The sequence below is a fragment of the Stegostoma tigrinum genome, chromosome 30 (assembly GCF_030684315.1).
Source record: "Stegostoma tigrinum isolate sSteTig4 chromosome 30, sSteTig4.hap1, whole genome shotgun sequence".
Classification (NCBI taxonomy): domain Eukaryota; kingdom Metazoa; phylum Chordata; class Chondrichthyes; order Orectolobiformes; family Stegostomatidae; genus Stegostoma; species Stegostoma tigrinum.
The window spans coordinates 29,449,066-29,469,001 of NC_081383.1; the positions used below are offsets into that span (position 1 = coordinate 29,449,066).

Genomic DNA, 19,936 nt, shown 5'->3' on the forward strand with positions numbered 1-19,936 from the left:
CGGCAATCTAAGATAACAACGGAAAGTGCTGGAAATGCACAGTGAGCAGTTCAGTGCCTTAAAGAGAAAGGAACTGGATTTTTTTAAAATCAAATGCATCTGCATTGCTTCCCCCTCTCAAAAGGCTCCTCAGCTTTTACCTTAGGCTGGGCTTTCAGTCATCTCTGCTTTTGGTATTTGATTCATTATTACTATGTGGGGATATCTTGGTATTGAACTGCAAATATTGTTGTTCAAATTATCTTACAACAACTTCAGGCAGCTTACCTTCTTCCTTCCATCAACCCCACTGAGATAGACAATTATCATCCTTTATCTGTTCACTTTCATTAATCCGTAACGTAGAATATGAATTCCCAAACCTGCTGTTTTATTGTGATTGTAATGGGGAAATAGCAGAGACTGAAATTTGATAAGGGGGAAGACGTTTATATCAAAACAGTCCCGAATGGTGAACAAATCTTATACGGTAACTGCCAGGCTTGTCTCTTCAGGTTAAATCAGCAAATCTCCATTCTGGTGACATTGACCTATCTTGTATTGAAGAGCAATATTATATGTGTGATATTCAGAAGTGTAATGAAGGGTAAATGCATTTGAAGATACCTGTGTTTAGATTTTTTTTCCTTTATTCACTAATGGGATGAGGACATCACTGGCTATGCAGCATTTATTGTCCATCCCTAATTGTTCAGAGTCAACCACATTGTTGTGGGTCTGGAGTCACATGTAGGCCAGACCAAGTCAGGATGGCAGTTTCCTTCCCTAAAAGATATTCGTGAGCCAGATGGGTTTTTCCTGATAATTGACAATGGATTCATGGTCATCATTAGGCTCTTAATAGAACATAAGAACTAGGAGCAGGCCGTCCAGCCTTTTGTGCCTGCTCTGCCATTCAATAAGATCATGGCTGATCTTTTTGTGGACTTAATTCCAGATATAGCTTACGGAATTCAAATTCCACCATCTGCCATGGGAGGATTTGAACCTGGGTCCTTAGGATGTTATTCAGGTCTCTGGATTAACAGACCAGCGATAATACCACGAGGCCATTGCCTCTCCTTACACTTGAAGGCATACATATGTTGGGGAAAGTATATGCTTACATTTTTATTAGCTATAAATGCAGAAGAGTTTATCACAAACACTGTTTCCAAGATTGGCAATATCTGTCAGAATTCAGAGTAATGCTGCCAGGAGTTGCCTTTGACAGAAGTTTCTGAGTTACATATGTGGGAGACAGCAGAAACAACACTCCCAACTGGAGCAGTGTAGGTATCTTACTCCCTCTACAGTGCCCTTTCAATTCTGTTAAGTCTCCCTCTGGGTCAGGTAGGCCAACGACTTGGATGATTTTTTAAAAACTTATTCGAAGGATGAGGGCATCACTGGCTGGGTCAGCACTTATTTCACATCCCCTTCATGAGTCATTCGTACCAGGTAAGGATGGCAGCTTCGTTCCCGAGAAACATTATTGAACCAGGTGGGTTTTTCCAACAATCAACAATGGATTCATGGTCATCATAAGTCTCTTCATTCCAGATTTTTATTGAATTAAAATTTCACCATCTGCCATGGCAGGCTTCAAATTCAGGTACCCAGAATACTACCAGGGTCCCCAATGAAAATACCACTTGGCCATTGCTATGCCTCCTCCTTAGCTCGAATTCAAGCAACTCTCTCCCTTCCCACAAGTATTGACAGCTTCCTCTTCATCCCAGTACCTCCAACACCACTGAAATTCTGGGAGTTTTCTCCCACTTTCCAGTTCAGAATTTCTCACATCCCTCCCCCATGCACTTTTTCACACATTCATGACTTCCCTGCTCGCGCTGTTAGCTGCTCATTGATTTAGGTGAATTGATTATGGATTGATGAGACCAAAGAATATTGTTGTCCTTGTGTGACTTCAAGCTTCATTTACCATGACCAGCTTTTTCCTTTTAACTTCCTATGACAATGAAGTCAATACCAACATCCCGATGGTTACCATTGACCAGAAACTCAATTGGACTAGCCATACAAGTACTGTGGCGAAATGACTGAACAAGGTGCTAGGAATCCTGCAGTGAATAACTCACTTTGTGACTTCCTAAAGCCTGTCCCCCATCTACAAGTACACATCAGGAGTGTGACAGAATACTGCCTACTTGCCTGGATGAGTACAGCTTCAAAAACATTCAACAAGGTTGACACCATTCAGGACAAAGCAGCCCGTTTAATTGATATCACAAATATTCATACTCCCACTGTTAAAGCGAAAGTATTTCTGAAGGATGCATGCCTAATATTATTTTTTCTTCTATTAATTCATGGGGCATAGGCATTTCTGGCTGAGCCAAAATTTATTTCCTGTCCCGAGTTGCTCTTGTGAAGGTAATGAGCTGCCTTCTTGAACCACTGCAGGCCCACAATGCCATTAGAAGTGAGTTCCAGGACTTTGACCCAGGGACACTGAAGGAATGGCAATAGATTTCTAAGTCAGGATAGTCAGTGGCTTGGAGGGAAACTTGCAGCTAGTGGTATTCCTATACATTTGCAATTCTTGTTATTGCAGATGGTAGTGATTTCAAAGACACTGCCTGGGGAACTTTGATGAATTTCTGCTCTGCATCCTGTCAACGCTGCAGTTACTGAGTTTCAGTAGTGAATGAATTGAATGTTTGAGCATGCTGTGCCAATCAAGCATTGTTCTGGATGGTCTTGAGTTCATGCATTTTGTTGGAGTGGCACTCATAGAGGAAAGTAAGGAGTATTCCTTCACAGTCTGGACTTGTGCCTTGTAGATGATGGAAAGGCTTTGGCAAGGCAGAAGTTAAGTTATTGCTGCAAGGTTCCTCGCCTCTGACCTGCTCTAACAGCCACAATACTTATATGGTGAGTCCAGTTCAGTTTTTAGTCAATAGTAACCTCCGAGCTGTTGATAGTGAGGGATTTAGTGGTGGAAATGCCATTGATTGTCAAGGAACATTCTCTCTCATTAAAGATAGTCATTGCTGACAGTTGTATAGCATGAGGGATACAATATCACAGGACTCATTGTCTGATATCCGTATTGGTTTGTGTGCTGCAAAGTCTTTCATTGTTTCAGTGAATACCCTTCAAATTTACCACACTGGCCGTATATCACTTTGAGATATCTGCTGGTCATGAAAAGTGCTTCAGCAATGCAATTGACCCTTTCTTTTTTCTTGTAACAAAGCTAATTTCTGTTGCAGATTCTCTATCTTGTGATGGTATATAAGAATTCCTAGAGGGTCAGAACAGAGACCTTACCTCTGCACTCAGTTATCCATGGTGGATATCACCAGACAGCACTTCTGTTGGAAGTCACAGGCCTAATATCCTACTAATACAAATTAAGAAATCCCACCTAATACCTTCAGTTCAAATGGTAACTACTGAAGGTTATGATGATCAGTAGAAATGAAATCCCATTCACCAGTTGAATCCATTAGATTGGGGAATCGGGACTGGATATCCATTCCTGCTTCTATTTTTTTATATCCTTATCATACTTTGTACATTCCTAATACAAATGTCCTGAATTTGGGTTGTGTATTCTACTTGGATATATTTCATCACATATCCTGTCCCACCCACTTTCTACCCATCTCCGGTACTGTTTGTGATTAATGAAGTAAATTGTTCAAAGAACATTCCAACATATCATGTTTTTAATTTCCAAGTCTGCAATTTTTTTCCCTCTGAGATTTTTGGAAAGACCGCAAACAATTTTTCATTGCTGGTGATTTCAGGCTAATCCTGGAGGATTGCTAACTCTAGCCTGAGCATTCACGTACTTTCTCACTTTCCCAGGTGCTCCATGTAGCTATCCACACTTGCCACAGAATGTTTCTGACACATTCATTTAAACATGGATTAAACATTGGTTACCAGAATATTCTGGGCCCATACCACATTTGTTTCTCTCTGCTCCATAAAGAACTTTGGAAAAATTTATTCTGAACATCTTATTTAATAAAATGTTTTTTTGTAGGAATATTACATCAGATACGAACACAAAAACATCCAAAAACACAAGAAAGAGCTGGCAACAAGTGCATCTGATGAATGAATGTAAAATTTGCATTTTCATAGCATATTTTTACATGTCCAGGATGTTCCAGAGCACCTTCCATTCAATGAATACATCAAAGAATACGATGGAGTTAACACATAGATCAGAAATGGTTATTTGATTGGCAGCACAGTGATAAGAGGTTGAATGATTTACTCCTGGATCTACATTCCTAATGTAGACTATGCTTCACTCATGGATGTATACTAACTTGAGTGTTTGATTCTGGAAAACAGTAAGAATATATTTGTAGCTAACTGTGCTGTATCTGAGTTAGTGATGATTGACACTGACACTGAGTGCTCACATGGGCAAGTCCATTTCCCACGACCGATACACGTCACTTTGCTGAAAACAAGTACTCAAACTCTTTAAAAAAAGTTTTAAAAGTATATCAGAAGTACCAACACATACAGGACAGATTCAACTGACATTTTTTATTGGAGCAATGTTCAATTAAAATGGACTCTGGCTGATTGGTGGCTTGGCAGTGTTGATATGTAATTTTCTGTAATATCATTAACCTATATTCCAGAACTGTGTGCTCATAAGATTCAAATTAAATTTATTCACAAAAGTCAAATGTTAGACCCAATGAGAAAGCACTGCACATCTTTGCATGCTAAGGATGGCAGTCTCTTTCAAATAACTATTTAACAGCAATATTGTTTATTTTTTAAAGAAGATAATCTGTAAGACAACAAGAAGTGAAAGACCACTTCGATCCTGTCAATATTCTCACTCTGTTGAGAACCACATTCATCACAACATCTTCTACCTCTAATCATTTTCTTCAACGATCTGAAAACTGTGGAAATCCTCACCTTCCTTGCACCTTGTATTCTACAAACTTGGGATTATCTAAATACTATTTCTTCTCTTTCCTTCTACTCTTTACAACCTTAGTGGTGTCCTGCACTGTGGGCCTTGCCCCTTCACCCAGGTTTCCCAATGATATAAAAAAAATTGCACATTATCTACAGCATTCAATAGGCCTAATTGGGAAGGTAATGAAAGACAGCATTTTGCTACAGTGTTGTGATAATGGAAAAGCATAGAAAGCAGTGGTGCCTTTATATTCTCCCCATAACACTGGAGTGTTACCTCCGTAATCAAAAGATAAAATTTATCTTTTGGTGTATAACTAAGGCCAGTCCCACCTGCAGTTTGCTTTTATCCAGGTCACACTGGTAGCTTTTAAGATCCAGACATTTTTATCATGACTATTGCCTCATGATGGATTAAGTTATTTTGGAGCTGGAGGCTGCCATCACATTGTCACTTCAACCAAGGTACTGTTTAACAGCTTTCCTAAAGTACCGATAGTTTTCCATCAGATATTTTGCCAGCTTTTGTCGATGGACTGGATGTGTTCCTTGGCTTTCATCCTTAAGGAGGCAATGCTGGAACTTCTCTGGTCTACATCTTCCAAAGGATATTTGTCCACAAATGTTGTTGCGCATTGGTAGGTTGGAGATCCCATCGACTGCATTGTCTGGACCATCGGCGGTGGAGAATTTAAGAATGAGTGGCTTGAGTAGTTGGTCTGTAAGCCTTGCGGTGCTGCCATGAAGCTGGGTATGCTGTGGATAGAAGTTGCACTAGAGATGGGAGATGTCAGCCAGGGGTCCAGTGGAAGGGAATTGCTCAAGGGTCCAACACTGGAGGACATCGGTGGCCTATTAAAGGATAGCATGGGAGAATCGTGCAATTTCATTGCGCTAGCCTCTATCTTCTCTTGTCTCCTCCACTTTGCCCTCCTATTTTGAAACCATACCTGTGATTTTTAAAAGAAAGACATTTTGAAGAGATGGTTTGTGCAGATTATATAATGTCTGTGCAAGCTTAAATTGCCTTCCCTTCATAATGTTTCCCACCATCCCATCAATTTTCCATTCTTATCCCCTGACTGTTCTGACTCAAGGTATGTGGACATTACCTGCCCTCACAGGGCGACACCAAGACTCAGTTTACATAATGGCTTCATTACAGCTAATCTTCGGTGGCCAGCATGCATTTCTGTCAGAAAGTGACAAATTAAAGTAAATAGAGATTGGTTTTCTGGATGCAACTGATGGAAAGCGGCTAAGTGACATGCCCAAACAAAGAGATCTAGGGATTGAAATATATAACTGAACGAAAAGGCAAATGCTGCTAAGCAACGCCACAAAGGAGGCCAACAGAATTTTGCATTTCATACACAGAGTACCAGTGTGAAGCAGTAATGATGGATTTGTACATAATACTAGTTAGATTACGGTAGGAATATCATGTAGATTTCAGTGCCTGTTATAAAAAAGAACATTAAAAACATGAAGCATCGATTCATCAGGATAATGTCAGGAATGGGAAACTACAGTGTTGAGAAGAGTCTTGAGATACTTGGTATCTTTTGAAGAGTTTCATATACCTTGTTGGAGACTTAGCAACAAGAGGTCAGCAATTTCAAACTGAGACTAAGAAAATTAAGACTGTGTTTAGACAAAGTTTCTTTGCATAAGGGCTATAACATGAAATACTTTGCAATCTCTCAAAGGTCAAGAGTCATTGGAACTCCTTGCCACAGAGAGCTGTGGGGGCAGAATTCTTGCATGTGCTTAAAGCTGAGATAGATTCTTGATCAGTCATGGGATCAAAGATACAAGGAAAGAACAGGAAAGTGGATAGAACATAGAACATTACAGCACAGTACAGGCCCTTCGGCCCTCGATGTTGTGCCGAGCTGTCATACCGATCTCAAGCCCATCTAACCTACGCTATTCCATGTACGTCCATATGCTTATCCAATGACGACTTAAATGTACCTAAAGTTGGCGAATCTACTACCATTGCAGGCAAAGCGTTCCATTCCCTTACTACTCTCTGAGTAAAGAAACTACCTCTGACATCTGTCCTATATCTTTCACCCCTCAATTTAAAGCTATGCCGCCTCGTGCTCGCCATCACCATCCGAGGAAAAAGGCTCTCCCTATCCACCCTATCTAACCCTCTGATTATTTTATATGTTCAATTAAGTCACCTCTCAACCTTCTTCTCTCTAATGAAAACAGCCTCAAGTCCCTCAGCCTTTCCTCATAAGACCTTCCCTCCATTCCAGGCAACATCCTAGTAAATCTCCTCTGCACCCTTTCCAAAGCTTCCACATCCTTCTTATAATGCAGTGACCAGAACTGTACGCAATACTCCAAGTGCGGCCGCACCAGAGTTTTGTACAGCTTCACCATAACCTCTTGGTTCTGGAACTCGATCCCTCTATTAATAAAAGCTAAAACACTGTATGCCTTCTTAACAGCCCTGTCAACCTGGGTGGCAACTTTCAAGGATCTGTGTACATGGACACCGAGATCTCTCTGCTCATCTACACTACTAAGAATCTTACCATTAGCCCTGTACGTTGCCTTCTGGTTACTCACACGAAAGTGCATCACCTCACACTTGTCTGCATTAAACTCCATTTGCCACCTCTCAGCCTAGCTCTGCAGCTTGTCTATGTCTCTCTGTAACCTACAGCATCCTTCGTCACTATCCACAATTCCACCGACCTTAGTGTTGTCTGCAAATTTACTAACCCATTCTTTTACGCCCTCATCCAGGTCATTTATAAAAATGACAAACAGCAGTAGACCCAACACCGACCCTTGTGGTACACCACTAGTAACTGGTCTCCAGGATGAACATTTCCCATCAACTACCACCCTCTGTCTTCTTTCAGCAAGCCAATTTCTGATCCAAACTGCTATATCTCCCACAATTCCATTCCTCCGCATTTTGTACAACAGCCTATTGTGGGGAACCTTATTGAACGCCTTGCTGAAATCCATATACACCACATCAACCAGTTTACTCTCATCTACCTGTTTGGTCACCTTCTCAAAGAACTCAATAAGGTTTGTGAGGCACGACCTTCCCTTCACAAAACCGAGTTGACTATCTGTAATCAATTTATTCTTTTCTGGATGATTATAAATCCTATCCCTTCTAACCTTTTCCAAAACTTTACCAACAAGTGAAGTAAGGCTCACTGGCCTATAATTACCAGGGTTGTCTCTACTCGCCTTCTTGAACAGGGGAACCACATTTGCTATCCTCCAGTCATCTGGCACTATTCCTGTAGACAATGACGAGTTAAAGATCAATGCCAAAGGCTCGGCAATCTCCTCCCTGGCTTCCCAGAGGATCCGAGGATAAATCCTATCTGGCCCAGGGGACTTATCTATCTTCAACCTCTGAAGGATTTCTAATACCTCTTCCTTCTGAACATCAATCCCACGTAGTCTAGTAGCCTGTATCTCAGTATTCTCCTCGACAACATTGTCATTTTCTAGAGTGAATACTGTTGAAAAATATTCATTTAGCGCTTCCCCTATCTCCTCTGACTCCACACACAACTTACCACTACTATCCTTGATTGAGCCTAATCTTACTATCGTCATTCTTTTATTCCTTAATGAATGTCAGGTCAGCAATGATATATTGAATGGTAGAGGAGGATTGATGTGCTGAAAAGCTGACTCCTGCTTTTATTTCTTATGGTCTTAAGGGAATGTTTCTTGCAGAAATCATTGGACCTTTAAAAGGAATACTGGCAAATGGAATAGGCTATAAGATGCACTAGTAGCCATCTTCCCCAAACCCTTGGCCAGTTAGCTTCAAATCTGATGTGGGGAAAATGTTAGAGTCTATCATTGAAGCAATAATAGTACAGCATTTAGAAATCCATGATATATTTAGTCAATATAATCAGCATAACTTCATGAAGGGGAAATTATGGCTGACAAACATATTGCAGTTTTTTGCAGATATATCAAGGAGGGTAGATGAAGGGGAATGTGTTGATATAATATATTCGGATTTCAAAAAGACATTCAATAAGATATTGCACACAGGGCTGCTTAATAAGACAAGTGCCCATAGTGTTGGAGGTAGTATATTAGCATGAATAGAGAATTGGCTGATGAATAGATGGCAGAGAGATGGAATAAAAGTGGCATTTTCAGGATGGCGACCCTGTAACTAGTGGAGTTCCAAAGCATCAGTATTGGAGCCACTGTTATTTACAATATATATGGATGATTTAGATGATGGGAACAAATAAAAATTAGTGAGAAAGCAAACAGTAAGACAGATTTAGAGGGATATAGACAGATCAAGTGAGCAAGCAAAAACTTGGTAGATGGAATATAACATGGGAAAATCTGAAGTTATGCCCTTTAGTAGGAAGAACAGAAGAGCTGAATATTTTTTAAATGCAGAAAGATTGCAGAAAGCTGCAGCACAGAAGGATTTGGAGGTCCTTGTGCATGAATCACAAAAAAAAATTTGCACCCAGGTTTCATAATAAGGAAGAGAAATGGAATATTGGCCTTTATTTCAAAAGGAACAGAGTATATAAATAGGGAGGTTTTTGATAAAGCTATCTGTATGCACTATTCAGACCACAGCTGGAATACTGTGGGCAGCTCTAGTTCCCTTATTGAAGGGAACATATCCTGGCATTGCAGACAGTTCAGGGGAGATTCACTTGCTTAATCTGAGTATGGAACAACTTTCTTATGAGGAGAGGTTAATATGTTGGGCTTGTACTCATTGGAGTTTAGCAGAATGAGATAAGACTTGATTGAAACATATAAGACTCATACTCCACCCCACCTTGGCAGGTAACAGAGGTTGTTTCCCTTCAAGGGAATCTAGAATCAAGGGTGTAAACTCAGAGGAAATGAAGAGCTATGGGGAAAGGCAGGCAAGTGAAGCTGAGGGTTATCAGATCAGCCATGACCTCATTGAATGATGGAGCTCACTCAATGGTCTGAATGGCCTATTTTGTTCCTATATCTGATGGTCAATGGGAAAGATTATGGCAGTGAGGTTATTTTGGATGCTTCAGTAAAGGACCAGAACACATACATCAGGCAGAATGATTTTTATCATTGATTTGACAAAAATGACTACAGTTTTATGCTGATCACAGGTGTACTGGGGCTAATTCTAGCTCTCACCTAATATCCCAGCGGAGACTAAGGTGGTAGGGCCTGAAACTGGCTGCCTATGCTGTGTCTAATGATCAGGATTCTACAGGTGGCTTCACCCACTGTGTCACTGGGGAATAGTACATTAGGACAATAGCACAAAACAAACTGTCCAATCTGGCCTTAAATTACTGAGAATGCACATTCAATAGAATGAATATTTTATATTTGGAGCTCTGCCCAGCATATGGTCTCATGTAGGGTAATTTCACCGTGACACAACAGGGGTTTGTGTTAATGGATTTGATTTCAATTTCAAATCATCTAATTAAAATTGATTGTGCGATTTGAAAATAGGGGTGAGCATTGAGCAACAGTGGTTTGATGCATTATTGGGACTACTGACTGGGCACCTGACATTGACAACAGCAATCTAAAGCAGGAAGTTTGGTTTCCCCCTATCTCTGATGCACTGAAATGATCAAGAGGGTATGAACTATACAGAGAGATTAGAAAAACTCAGGTTATTTTCTTTGGAGTGGCAGAGGCTGAGGGGAGACTTGATTGAAGTCTATGAAATTACGAGGTGCATAGATAGGGTTGACAGTCAGAATCTTTTTCCCAGAGTTGAAATGTCTAAAGCTCTGGGGCATACATTTAAGGTGAGAAGAGGTAAGTTCAAAGGAGATGTGAAGGGGAAATTTTTGACACAGTGAGTAGAGGGGTGTGGAACGCATTACCTGACTGGTAGTGGAGGCAGATATGAAAGGAGCTTTTAAGAGACTTTTAGATAAGTACATGAATATGCAAGGTATGGAGGGATATGGATCAAGGGCAAGCAGAAGGGATTAGTTTAATTTGGCATTGTGTTTGTTTCAATACCATTGACCAGAGGGCCTGGTCCTGCGCTGTACAGCTCTATGTTCTTACCATAGATAATGGAATATCATTTTAGACTGTTCAATCACCCAGTGGTTTGTATGTCCTTGTCTGGTATGATCTGGCTGGACGGCACACAAAACAAAACTTTGCACTGTACTTAGGCACAAGCGACAATAAATCAAACCAAATCAAATCAAATCAAATCAAATCCTTTCATCCACCCTAGCTTAAGTCAATGTCATTAGGAGAGTGAGCAACGAAATTTGAATTCAAACAGAGACAAAGGAAAGGTAGCAGGGCTAAAGTGTTCAGAGATCTTAAATCATAATGTATATTAGTTGAAGACAAACACAATAAATTATTTTTAAAAGTGTAATTAGAATATTCAGGGGGAGCGAGAACGAAATTCCCATCAAAGAAAGCTTCCAAAAGTTTCCAGTGATCATGAATTAACTCCTCCCAGTTCTGAGGATGGGTCACCCGGACCCGAAACGTTAACTCTGATATTTTTTCCCTTCCAAGATGCTGAGTTTTTCCAGCAACTTCTGTTTTTGTCCCAGGTACTAATCCCGCTAGCCCCTTCCCTTGTAGGTGCAGAAGTCTGCTGGGGTTCACTTCTTCAATGGTTTCGGGCCACCCTCCAGAGATGGTTGCTTAAATGTGTTTGACAGTGAGTTGTCGACCCCCATTAACACAAACCCCTCCCGAGTAAGAGCGTGTTTCAGTTTTGAGGCCGATAAGTCCATGGTGAATGTGTGGTGAGCAGGCCGGATAACTCATCACAGACCCCAGTCCCTGAGGCAGCCTTGCATCATGCTTTTTCCCTCCCCTGTGGCGGGTTCCAAACAGAATTCCTGCCGACTTGAGGAAACTTGCGGGCTGTGGAATGGGAAAAAGCTGCCGAGGCACAAAAAAACACTTAAAGGGGCCCGCTTTAAAAAAAAGTCCCCAATTTCCATTGGTCGGATCCACTGGTCGGCTAATATGCCAATCCATTTTTGTTACAATCTGGCCTCGCTACATGTCTGTAAAATGCTGCCATATGTAGTGTCCAATGTTGAAAATACAATTTCCATTTATTTTGTTTCTTTCCCAATGTGCCAAAGCCGATTGAGTACTTTTGGAGTGTAGTCGCTGTTGTACTGGAGGGAAACACAACGAAGTGCACACAGCAAGATCCCGAAAACTGCACAAATCATTTGAGTAAATATTATCTGTCCATTCATCATCCCCATGCCCTCTTCCTCTCTCTATTTTCACTCGCCATGTCGTTTTGTTTACCGTTTCATCCTTGGTTTTGTTTTCTTTCTCTGATTTTGCTATTTCAGTCCTTTTGTTTTATTTCTTTGGCCCTGTTCTCAGTTGACATTTGTTCATACTCTTGAGCTTACATTTTAGTTGCCTGTTTTCTGTGATGTTCTCATCTTTTACTTCCCTCTCTTCCTCTAGTTCTGATTATTTTATCGCTGTTTATTTCTCATCCGTGTAGTTCAGTCTTCCGTCCTGCATCTATATCCAGCCCCTTTGCCTTCCTCTACATCCCCCACTGTTCTCTCTTCTGTCTCTTTCACCATAGTCTTACTCAGATAGCTTCCTATCTCTATTTTGTTGGCCGACATATCATTTCTCCATTTTCAATGGATTGTCACGATTTTCAACAGCTTTCTGTTTTGTTGTTAGTTATTAACCCGTGTCCTCTCTTTCTCATTTTCATTCGTTCTCTTTTTTTCTCCAGCGACACTGCCCCTTTCTCTCCCTTTTCCAGCATTTTCGAGCGCTTAATCTTCTCATCCTGCCTATTTGCCCCTTCATCGTCCGTTACCTCAGTCCCTTATTTCATTGTCTCTCAACAGCATTTTCAAGCCTGTGTCTTTCACTGACCTGCACCCGGACTTCAGGCAAGTTGACTTTCATGGCTAGCTCCTCTCTGCTGTACACATCGGGGTAGTGGGACTTTTCGAAGGCTCTCTCCAGCTCATGGAGCTGGTACGTGGTGAAGGTAGTGCGGTTCCTCCTGTGCTTCTTCTTAGGTGGCTCCTCATCCATTTTCAGCTCGGCTTTCTGCTCGCTGTCTGTTAGCTCACCAAGATCCTTGTTCAAGAACAGCCTGGAATCTGAGGGAGCAGAAACGGTAACTGTCACCCAAAATGTTGTGATTTCACTAACTGCCTTAATAATAAATTCTCTCAATTCCGTAGCCAAGTTACAAAGAATAGATATTGGTGATGAAATATTCCAACACCACGCCGTTCCGTAAATGCTCATCATGCTTCTCAAAGCACGGGAAGCCAGGCTAAACTCTACTGGAATTTTCATTACAGATTGTGATGATTTCAAGTGTGTCATTCCGTCTGAAGCAGCCAGACGACACTCGAATCACGAACTCGATTTTTCCCTCCACAGACTCTACCGGGCCTGTTGGATTCCTAGAGCATTTTGTGCTTTAACTCAGATTTCCGCAGTATCTTGCTTTCGCAAACTGTACTGGGGTTACAGCTGCCATCCGATATCCTCGACTGCATGTTCGGTTCTGCCGGATTCGAACATCAATTTCACTCCGGGCATATATTCCCTACACGGCCGCTGTCACGGGATATTTGTATTGGATGTTTAGTGACTTGGGGGGACTTGAGCTGGACTTGTTTCCGGGCGTTGTAAAGAAAAACCAGAGGAGGCTCCCAAAACCCTTGAATTCTCCTGCATTGGCTGTTGGCAACACCGCACGTGGATTGCTGCACACCACTATGGCCTCTTAACTTCAGGAAGCTAATATTTGCATTGGAGGCAGCTCAGAAAATTCATTGAGCTAATTCCTAGGATAAAAGCGATGTCTTTTGAGGAAATGTTCATAGAACAATGAGGGGTGATTATATTTAACTATCTAAGATTCTTAGAGATCCTGGACAGTATGCTTCTTTTTGTGGGTGAACCTCAATGAAGAGCACATTTCAAAAAGTCTTTGTTTAAGAGGGGGATTTTGTTCTCTGGTGTGTGTGTGCGTGTGTGTCTGTGTATGTGTGGCGGGGCGGGGGTGGTAAATGGGGGACGTTAGTATCGGGATTTTTCTTCCACAGGAAACAGTGCCAGCTTCCTCACCTGGGACTGAATGAGACAGATTATGCGTTGAGTCAAGGGCCAATTGGAACTGAGGCCGAAGTCAGATCAACACAACCTGACTGAAATGATGGGCCGCTGCTATTTCTTGGGATCGCTGCCCGTCCAGCGGCCTGCTACTAGCCCACTCTCTGCCACCCCACCAAGCACCAGGGCGATCTCGTGACCCTGTTTTCCGCTCTCACTCTGCGCTTTGCTGGTGTGTGAATTTGTTCAGTTTCCGTCCTATTTTCCTGAGCTGTGGCTTCGTCCGGTAACGAAATGTGATACCTTCAACATTTCCAGAAACTGAAAACGCTAACAAAACCAAACCTGACACAACGAAACGAAGACAAAGCATTCGAGCAAAAAACAAGCAAAACGAAAAAAAAGATGAACAACATATTCCAAAGTGTTGGTTTCTGAAAAACTCAGGACAACAAAAAAATTGGAGGAATTAATTACAGCGAAACTGAAGAAGAGTTTCAGAGATGAGCTTGGAGCTGGGAGAGGGATTTATTTATGGGGGATAAAGATTCATTAAACAATTCAGCAGATCTGGCAGCATCTTTGGAGAAGATGTGTTCTGATGAAGAACTCGAAATGTTAACTGTTTCTGTCTCCACACATGCTGCCAGATCTACTGAGTTTCTCCAGCAATTTCCAGCATCCGCAGTTCTTTGTTTATCCAGGAACCAGTCAAATTGATTTACAACACTCAAGGCTCTGGGTAGAAGGTTCAATTTAAGATTTTTTAAAAATGTAAACAGCAAAGGTTAAAAGGAAATTAAGCGTCCCAATGAAAAGATGTTAAACAGGCGGCTTATTTGAAGCCATTTAGTTCACGAACTATCAGAGAACTTGGGGACAGAAGGGGCTACACTCTGGACAATGAGTCCGCATCGAATTCTGTGCATTATTCCTGGCCTTACTTTGAATTGGAATGAATAATTCGGCATTCCGATACTAACGACAGAGAGAGAGAGAGGAACCGCAATGTTCTCAAACAGAACCATCCGAAGTCTGCACATTCCCAAACTGGAATCTCCTCAGGAGCGATGCTGAGGGCCCCTGTCCCGTGGGAAGGTGACAGTTCTTGCAGATCCAGGGAGTAAGGTTTTAATGGGGATTCTGATTCCATTGGAATAAACGGGAGGTGTCGCGTGTTAAGACGGGAGATCATTCCTTCCCCGCCTCGCGGCTGCTCTTGTAGAGAACCGGCAGAAATCTGGCAAAATTCTGCAGAGAATTCGTGAAATCAGCAAACCCCCGGAACGGATCTTTAATCCCGCCGATTTCATGGAAACTGAAGACTGCTTGCCCCAAAGTGATAAAATAATTTAAACATTTACAACAGAATGTCAGACTTTCTACGTACTCTTAAAATAATTGCATTAAGGTTCGTTATTACATCATTAAAGCTAAGCATTGAATTGGTTACGCTTTGCTCATATTATTTATATTATATTTTATATTATACTTAATTTATATGATGCCTCTTTCTCGTATTGGAAAAGGTCTCGCGGCCCATAGGGAGAACTTCTAACTAAATGATGACAGTGTTAACATACACAACGAGGAAGGTGAACGTTATAACCAGCGGATCAAGTCCAGCCACTTTCTGGGAAGAAATCTCCATTTAAAGAATCTCTAGCAGTGGGTTTTAAACTCAGGACTGCTGACCTTTGTTTGTTGCATTCACAGCCCTTCGAATTGTAGCCCGTTTGCTAATTTAAATCCCCTAAACTTGCGAAGGAAATTCGTACAATTGCAAACAACAACGGCTATCGTTGAAGGTTTGTTTTCTTTTTACTCCCACAGTCAAGTAAAATCTCAACGAGCTTGAGTTAAAGTTTGAAAAATCGCATCTTTTGGGGATAGGGCTCTTACCATCAAAGGTGTGAGGCCGGTCGCCGTCAAAGGTGTGAGGCCGGTCGGTGACCTCCCGGAGCCCAAGGCCGGGGATGGGGCTGTAGCAGGCAGTCTGCTGGCTCTCGCCCTGCTCCTGGGAGCATTTGGAAGGAAGGGGCGCCGGGCTGAGCACGGATTGATCCTTCGCAAATCCCAGGATCACGTCGATGCTGTGAACTCGCGAACAGGCGCCTGGGCTCTTAACCATTTCGTGGAAGCTGCTGGGGGGCAAACAGGTTTCTTCCACGCCGTTCATTTCAGCCTGGAACGACGCATTGGGCTCCAAGAAAAGAAACAAATCACAGCTCACAGCAACTCCTGCAAAGCCATGCCCCCCTGCTCACAACTTTCGAAGTCGATTCCAATCGACATTTTGTTAAAGAAAAACAAGCTCCAGTGGCGACTACAGACCTTGGAAAAGTTTTAAAAGACATTATTGATTAAGTGGCAATTACAACTACATCAGCAATTTGGAGTCAAATAGAAATCTGAACCTGTAGTTTAAAAAGTGACCCATGAAATAAGGACAAATGAACCACACAAACTGTGAATTTCAGATTGGAATTGCAAGCTACTCCAATCTCTTAAGTACCTTTTATCCTTGTTTGATAAAAATGTTAAACAGACCAGGAAAGAAACTCAACGTCTCAAAAATGGGAAACAGTTACATTTTAAAAAGAATGTACTTTTTTTAAGGAAAAGACCTCTCCAATTCTACCGAACCTCAAGAAAATACCCTGTGGGACTCGCCTGATCTCCTGAGATCTCTCCCTGGCTCCCAGACCACTCCCCATAGTGTTCCGTCAATCTTTTAAGCTTCCCAGATGTCGGTATACGAGGGGGAAATGAATAAATCGCCAAGGATTAGCGGAGCTGATCATTAGGACAGACATCCTCTTGACACTGATTGACATGAAGGGGATTTTTTTAAATGCAGTAATTGCTGTAAATTCCGAGAGAGAGGTGGTTCTCTCACTGAATTGTCACCTCCGGAGCAAAGCTTCACTTTGCTAACTGGTGCCTTGGCTGTGAATCAAACATTTAGACATTTCGGACTTTCTAGTTCGGGTTTGGGTATGGAGAAGACCCCTTTCCAAACCCCGCAACATTTCCATGTTAGTTTCAAAAGCACTGACTATGGGAGCCCTAACCCACTAAATTACTGCGAAACAGGGAAATCTGGAAAAAATATTTCAAATTAATATTGGAAAGAGAGGCACAGTCTGCTGGTTTCTCGCCTCATTGTGTTTACTTATATCGTCACAGAATCTCTACAACGTGGAAGCCGGCCATTCGGCCCAAATAGTCCACATCGATCCTCTGAATGGCATCCCATCCAGATCTATCCCGCCACCCAACCCCGTAACCCTGCGTCTCCCATGGCTAATCCACCTAGCCTGCACACCCCGGACACTATGGGCAATTTAGCATGGCCAATCCACCTAGCCTGTACATTTCAAAAAGGCTTTTATTTTTCACCCAAAAAAAACACTAAAGGGGAAATCGAAGACTAGAGCTCTTTAAGTTCGATATAAATTTGATTCTGAAATTTACACTGTGTCTCTGAGAGGAGGGTGTATTTACACTGTGTGTCTGAGGGGATGTATTTACACTGTGTCTCTGAGGGGAGGGTGTATTTACACTGTGTGTCTGAGGGGAGGTATTTACACTAGGTGTTTCTAAGGGGAGGGGGCATTTTACACTGAGGTGAGGGTGTCGGAGGGAGGAAGGACTATTTTATGAATCAGAAAATGATGGTTCGTTTACAGAAACGACAGGTGATTTACTAGAGATAATGGGAACTGCAGATGCTGGAGATTCCAAGATAATAAAATGTGAGGCTGGATGAACACAGCAGGCCAAGCAGCATCTCAGGAGCACAAAAGCTGACGTTTCGGGCCTAGACCCTTCATCAGAGAGGGAACTGAAACAAACATAGAAAGTACTGGAGAAACTCAACGGGTCTGGCAGCACCTGTGGAGGGAGAAACAGGGTTTACTTTGCCTGCCCAGTCATGAGCCTTCTTTGCACGGAATTTGAGTTTCTCCAGTTTTCCCTGTGTTGAATTCTGGCACTCCACATTTTCACGTTTTGTAAGGCTTGGTAGAGTGTCATTTGCATACTTTTACAATGTACAAAAGCAACTCCCAAATTAACTCGTCTGCTTATCCGCTACTGCTCCACATTTTTTCACTGCTTGGTTAAATATTAAGTTTCACCCTTAGCAAGTGTGGATATTTGGCTTTCTCCATCGTTCTGAAGAAGTCACTGGACTTTAACTGTTGATTTCTCTCCAAAGATGGTGCCAGACCTATTGAGCTTTACTAGCATTTCCTGTTATTTCAGACTTCCAGCATCCGCAGTTCTTTCGATTTTTTTCAGCAATAGAAGACAGCCAAGGTACAGATCCCAAGGAATGGCCATTGCATTCACTTCTTTCTTGTTTTCAGTTCCAGACAAAGGTTATTTTTATGACCCTTAACAAGAGAAATCAGACGAATTAATTATTCGGTTAATCGAAAGCTCTTACAGTGAAAAAATCAAACCGGGGATCGGGGCATCTTTGGCCTGCTGTGTTCAAACAGCTTCACACTTTGTTATCTTGAATTCTCCAACATCTGCAGTTCCAATTATCTCTGATCGGGGTATCTATCAACAGGTTTCATAAAATAGCCCTTCATCCTTCCGACACCCCCACACACAGTGTAAAATGCCCCCTCCCCTTAGACATCCCCACACAATGTAAAATGGACCCTCCCCTTAGAAACACCTAATGTAACTACCCCTCCCCTTAGATACACAGTGTAATTACCCCGCCCCCTCAGACACACAGTGTAAATACTCCCCGCCCCTTAGATACACAGTGTAAATACCCCCCTCGGACACACAGTGTAATGCTCCCCGCTCCTTAGACACACAGTGTAAATACTCCCCGTCCCTTAGACACACACAGTGTAAATACCCCTTTCCTCCTCCCTTTAGACACGCAGTATAAATACTACCCGCCCCTTAGACACACAGAGTGTAAATACTCCCAGCCCCTTGGACACACACAGTGTAAGATGACTCTTCCCACTTGTCATGGTCTGAAACGAATGGCTTTTGTCCTAAGTAGACAAACAGGAGGCTGGAAGAACACAAGACAGGCAGCGTCTGGCGGAAAAGAGAAGTCAACGTTTCGGATATTACCCTTCTTCAGGTTCTTCTCTCCTTTCCTCCAGATGCTGCCTAGCTTGCTGTGTTTTCCCAACCTATTTGTCTAGAGGTAGTAGGAGATGCAGATGCTGGCGAATCTGAGATAACGCAGTGCGGAGCTGGATGAACACAGCAGGCCAAGCACCATCAGAGGAGCAGGAAAGCTGACATTTCAGGTCTAGACCCTGCTTCAGAAAATAAAGTTTTATTTTCTAAATAAAAACCAAAAGAACTGTGGATGCTATAAATCAGGAACAAAAACAAAGTTGCTGGAAAAGCTCAGCAGGTCTGGCAGCATCTGTGAAGGAAAAAACAGAGAACATTTCGGATCCGGTGACCCTTCCTCAGAACTTTATTTTCTGAAGAAGACTCTAGGCCCGAAACGTTCGCCTTCCTGCTCCTCTGATGCTGCTTGGCCTGCTGTGTTCATCCAGCTCCACAGTTTGTTTATCTCCTATTTGTCTACCTTGGATTCCGGCATCTGCAGTATTTAAAATCTGACTTTTATCCGAAGCTTACAACGTTTGTTTCTCAAGTTTCCCTGGTTCCCTGGTACGCTGGTTCAGTCAGCAGAGGCTTTCCCGTTGGAAATTGGATTAAGATTAAAATTTTTGGACAATATTTCATTCTTCCAATGGTCCCCGGGCGCAGGCTTATTGCTGTGCCCGCCCCCGACTTAGCCTTGCCCGCAGGTTTTAAAAGGAACACCGGGCAAATATGAAGTCGCCACCTTTCCACGTTAGTCGCAGGAAGGTGTCTGAAACTGTTTTCGAAATTAGTTTCTGAACGAACACCTTCAGAACCGCCC

General features: G+C 42.2%; 1 protein-coding gene across 3 annotated transcripts; it reads right to left on the minus strand.

Moving 5' to 3' along the window:
- Window positions 1-4,002: 4,002 nt before the first annotated feature.
- Window positions 4,003-19,665, minus strand: rx1 (retinal homeobox gene 1). Of its 3 annotated transcripts, none has more exons than XM_048559473.2 (4): window positions 19,648-19,665; window positions 15,913-16,344; window positions 12,811-13,043; window positions 4,003-5,858 (listed from the first exon to the last, which is right to left on the minus strand). In XM_048559473.2, the coding sequence occupies exons 2-4, from the start codon at window positions 16,187-16,189 to the stop codon at window positions 5,415-5,417; spliced, it is 954 nt and encodes a 317-aa protein (XP_048415430.1). In that variant the 5' UTR covers window positions 16,190-16,344; window positions 19,648-19,665; the 3' UTR covers window positions 4,003-5,414. The 3 variants fall into 3 exon arrangements, with proteins under 3 accessions (XP_048415430.1, XP_048415428.1, XP_048415427.1); XM_048559471.2 differs by lacking the exon at window positions 19,648-19,665 and adding an exon at window positions 16,526-17,091 and having other exon boundaries at window positions 15,913-16,213; XM_048559470.2 differs by lacking the exon at window positions 19,648-19,665 and adding an exon at window positions 16,526-17,090.
- Window positions 19,666-19,936: the final 271 nt, after the last annotated feature.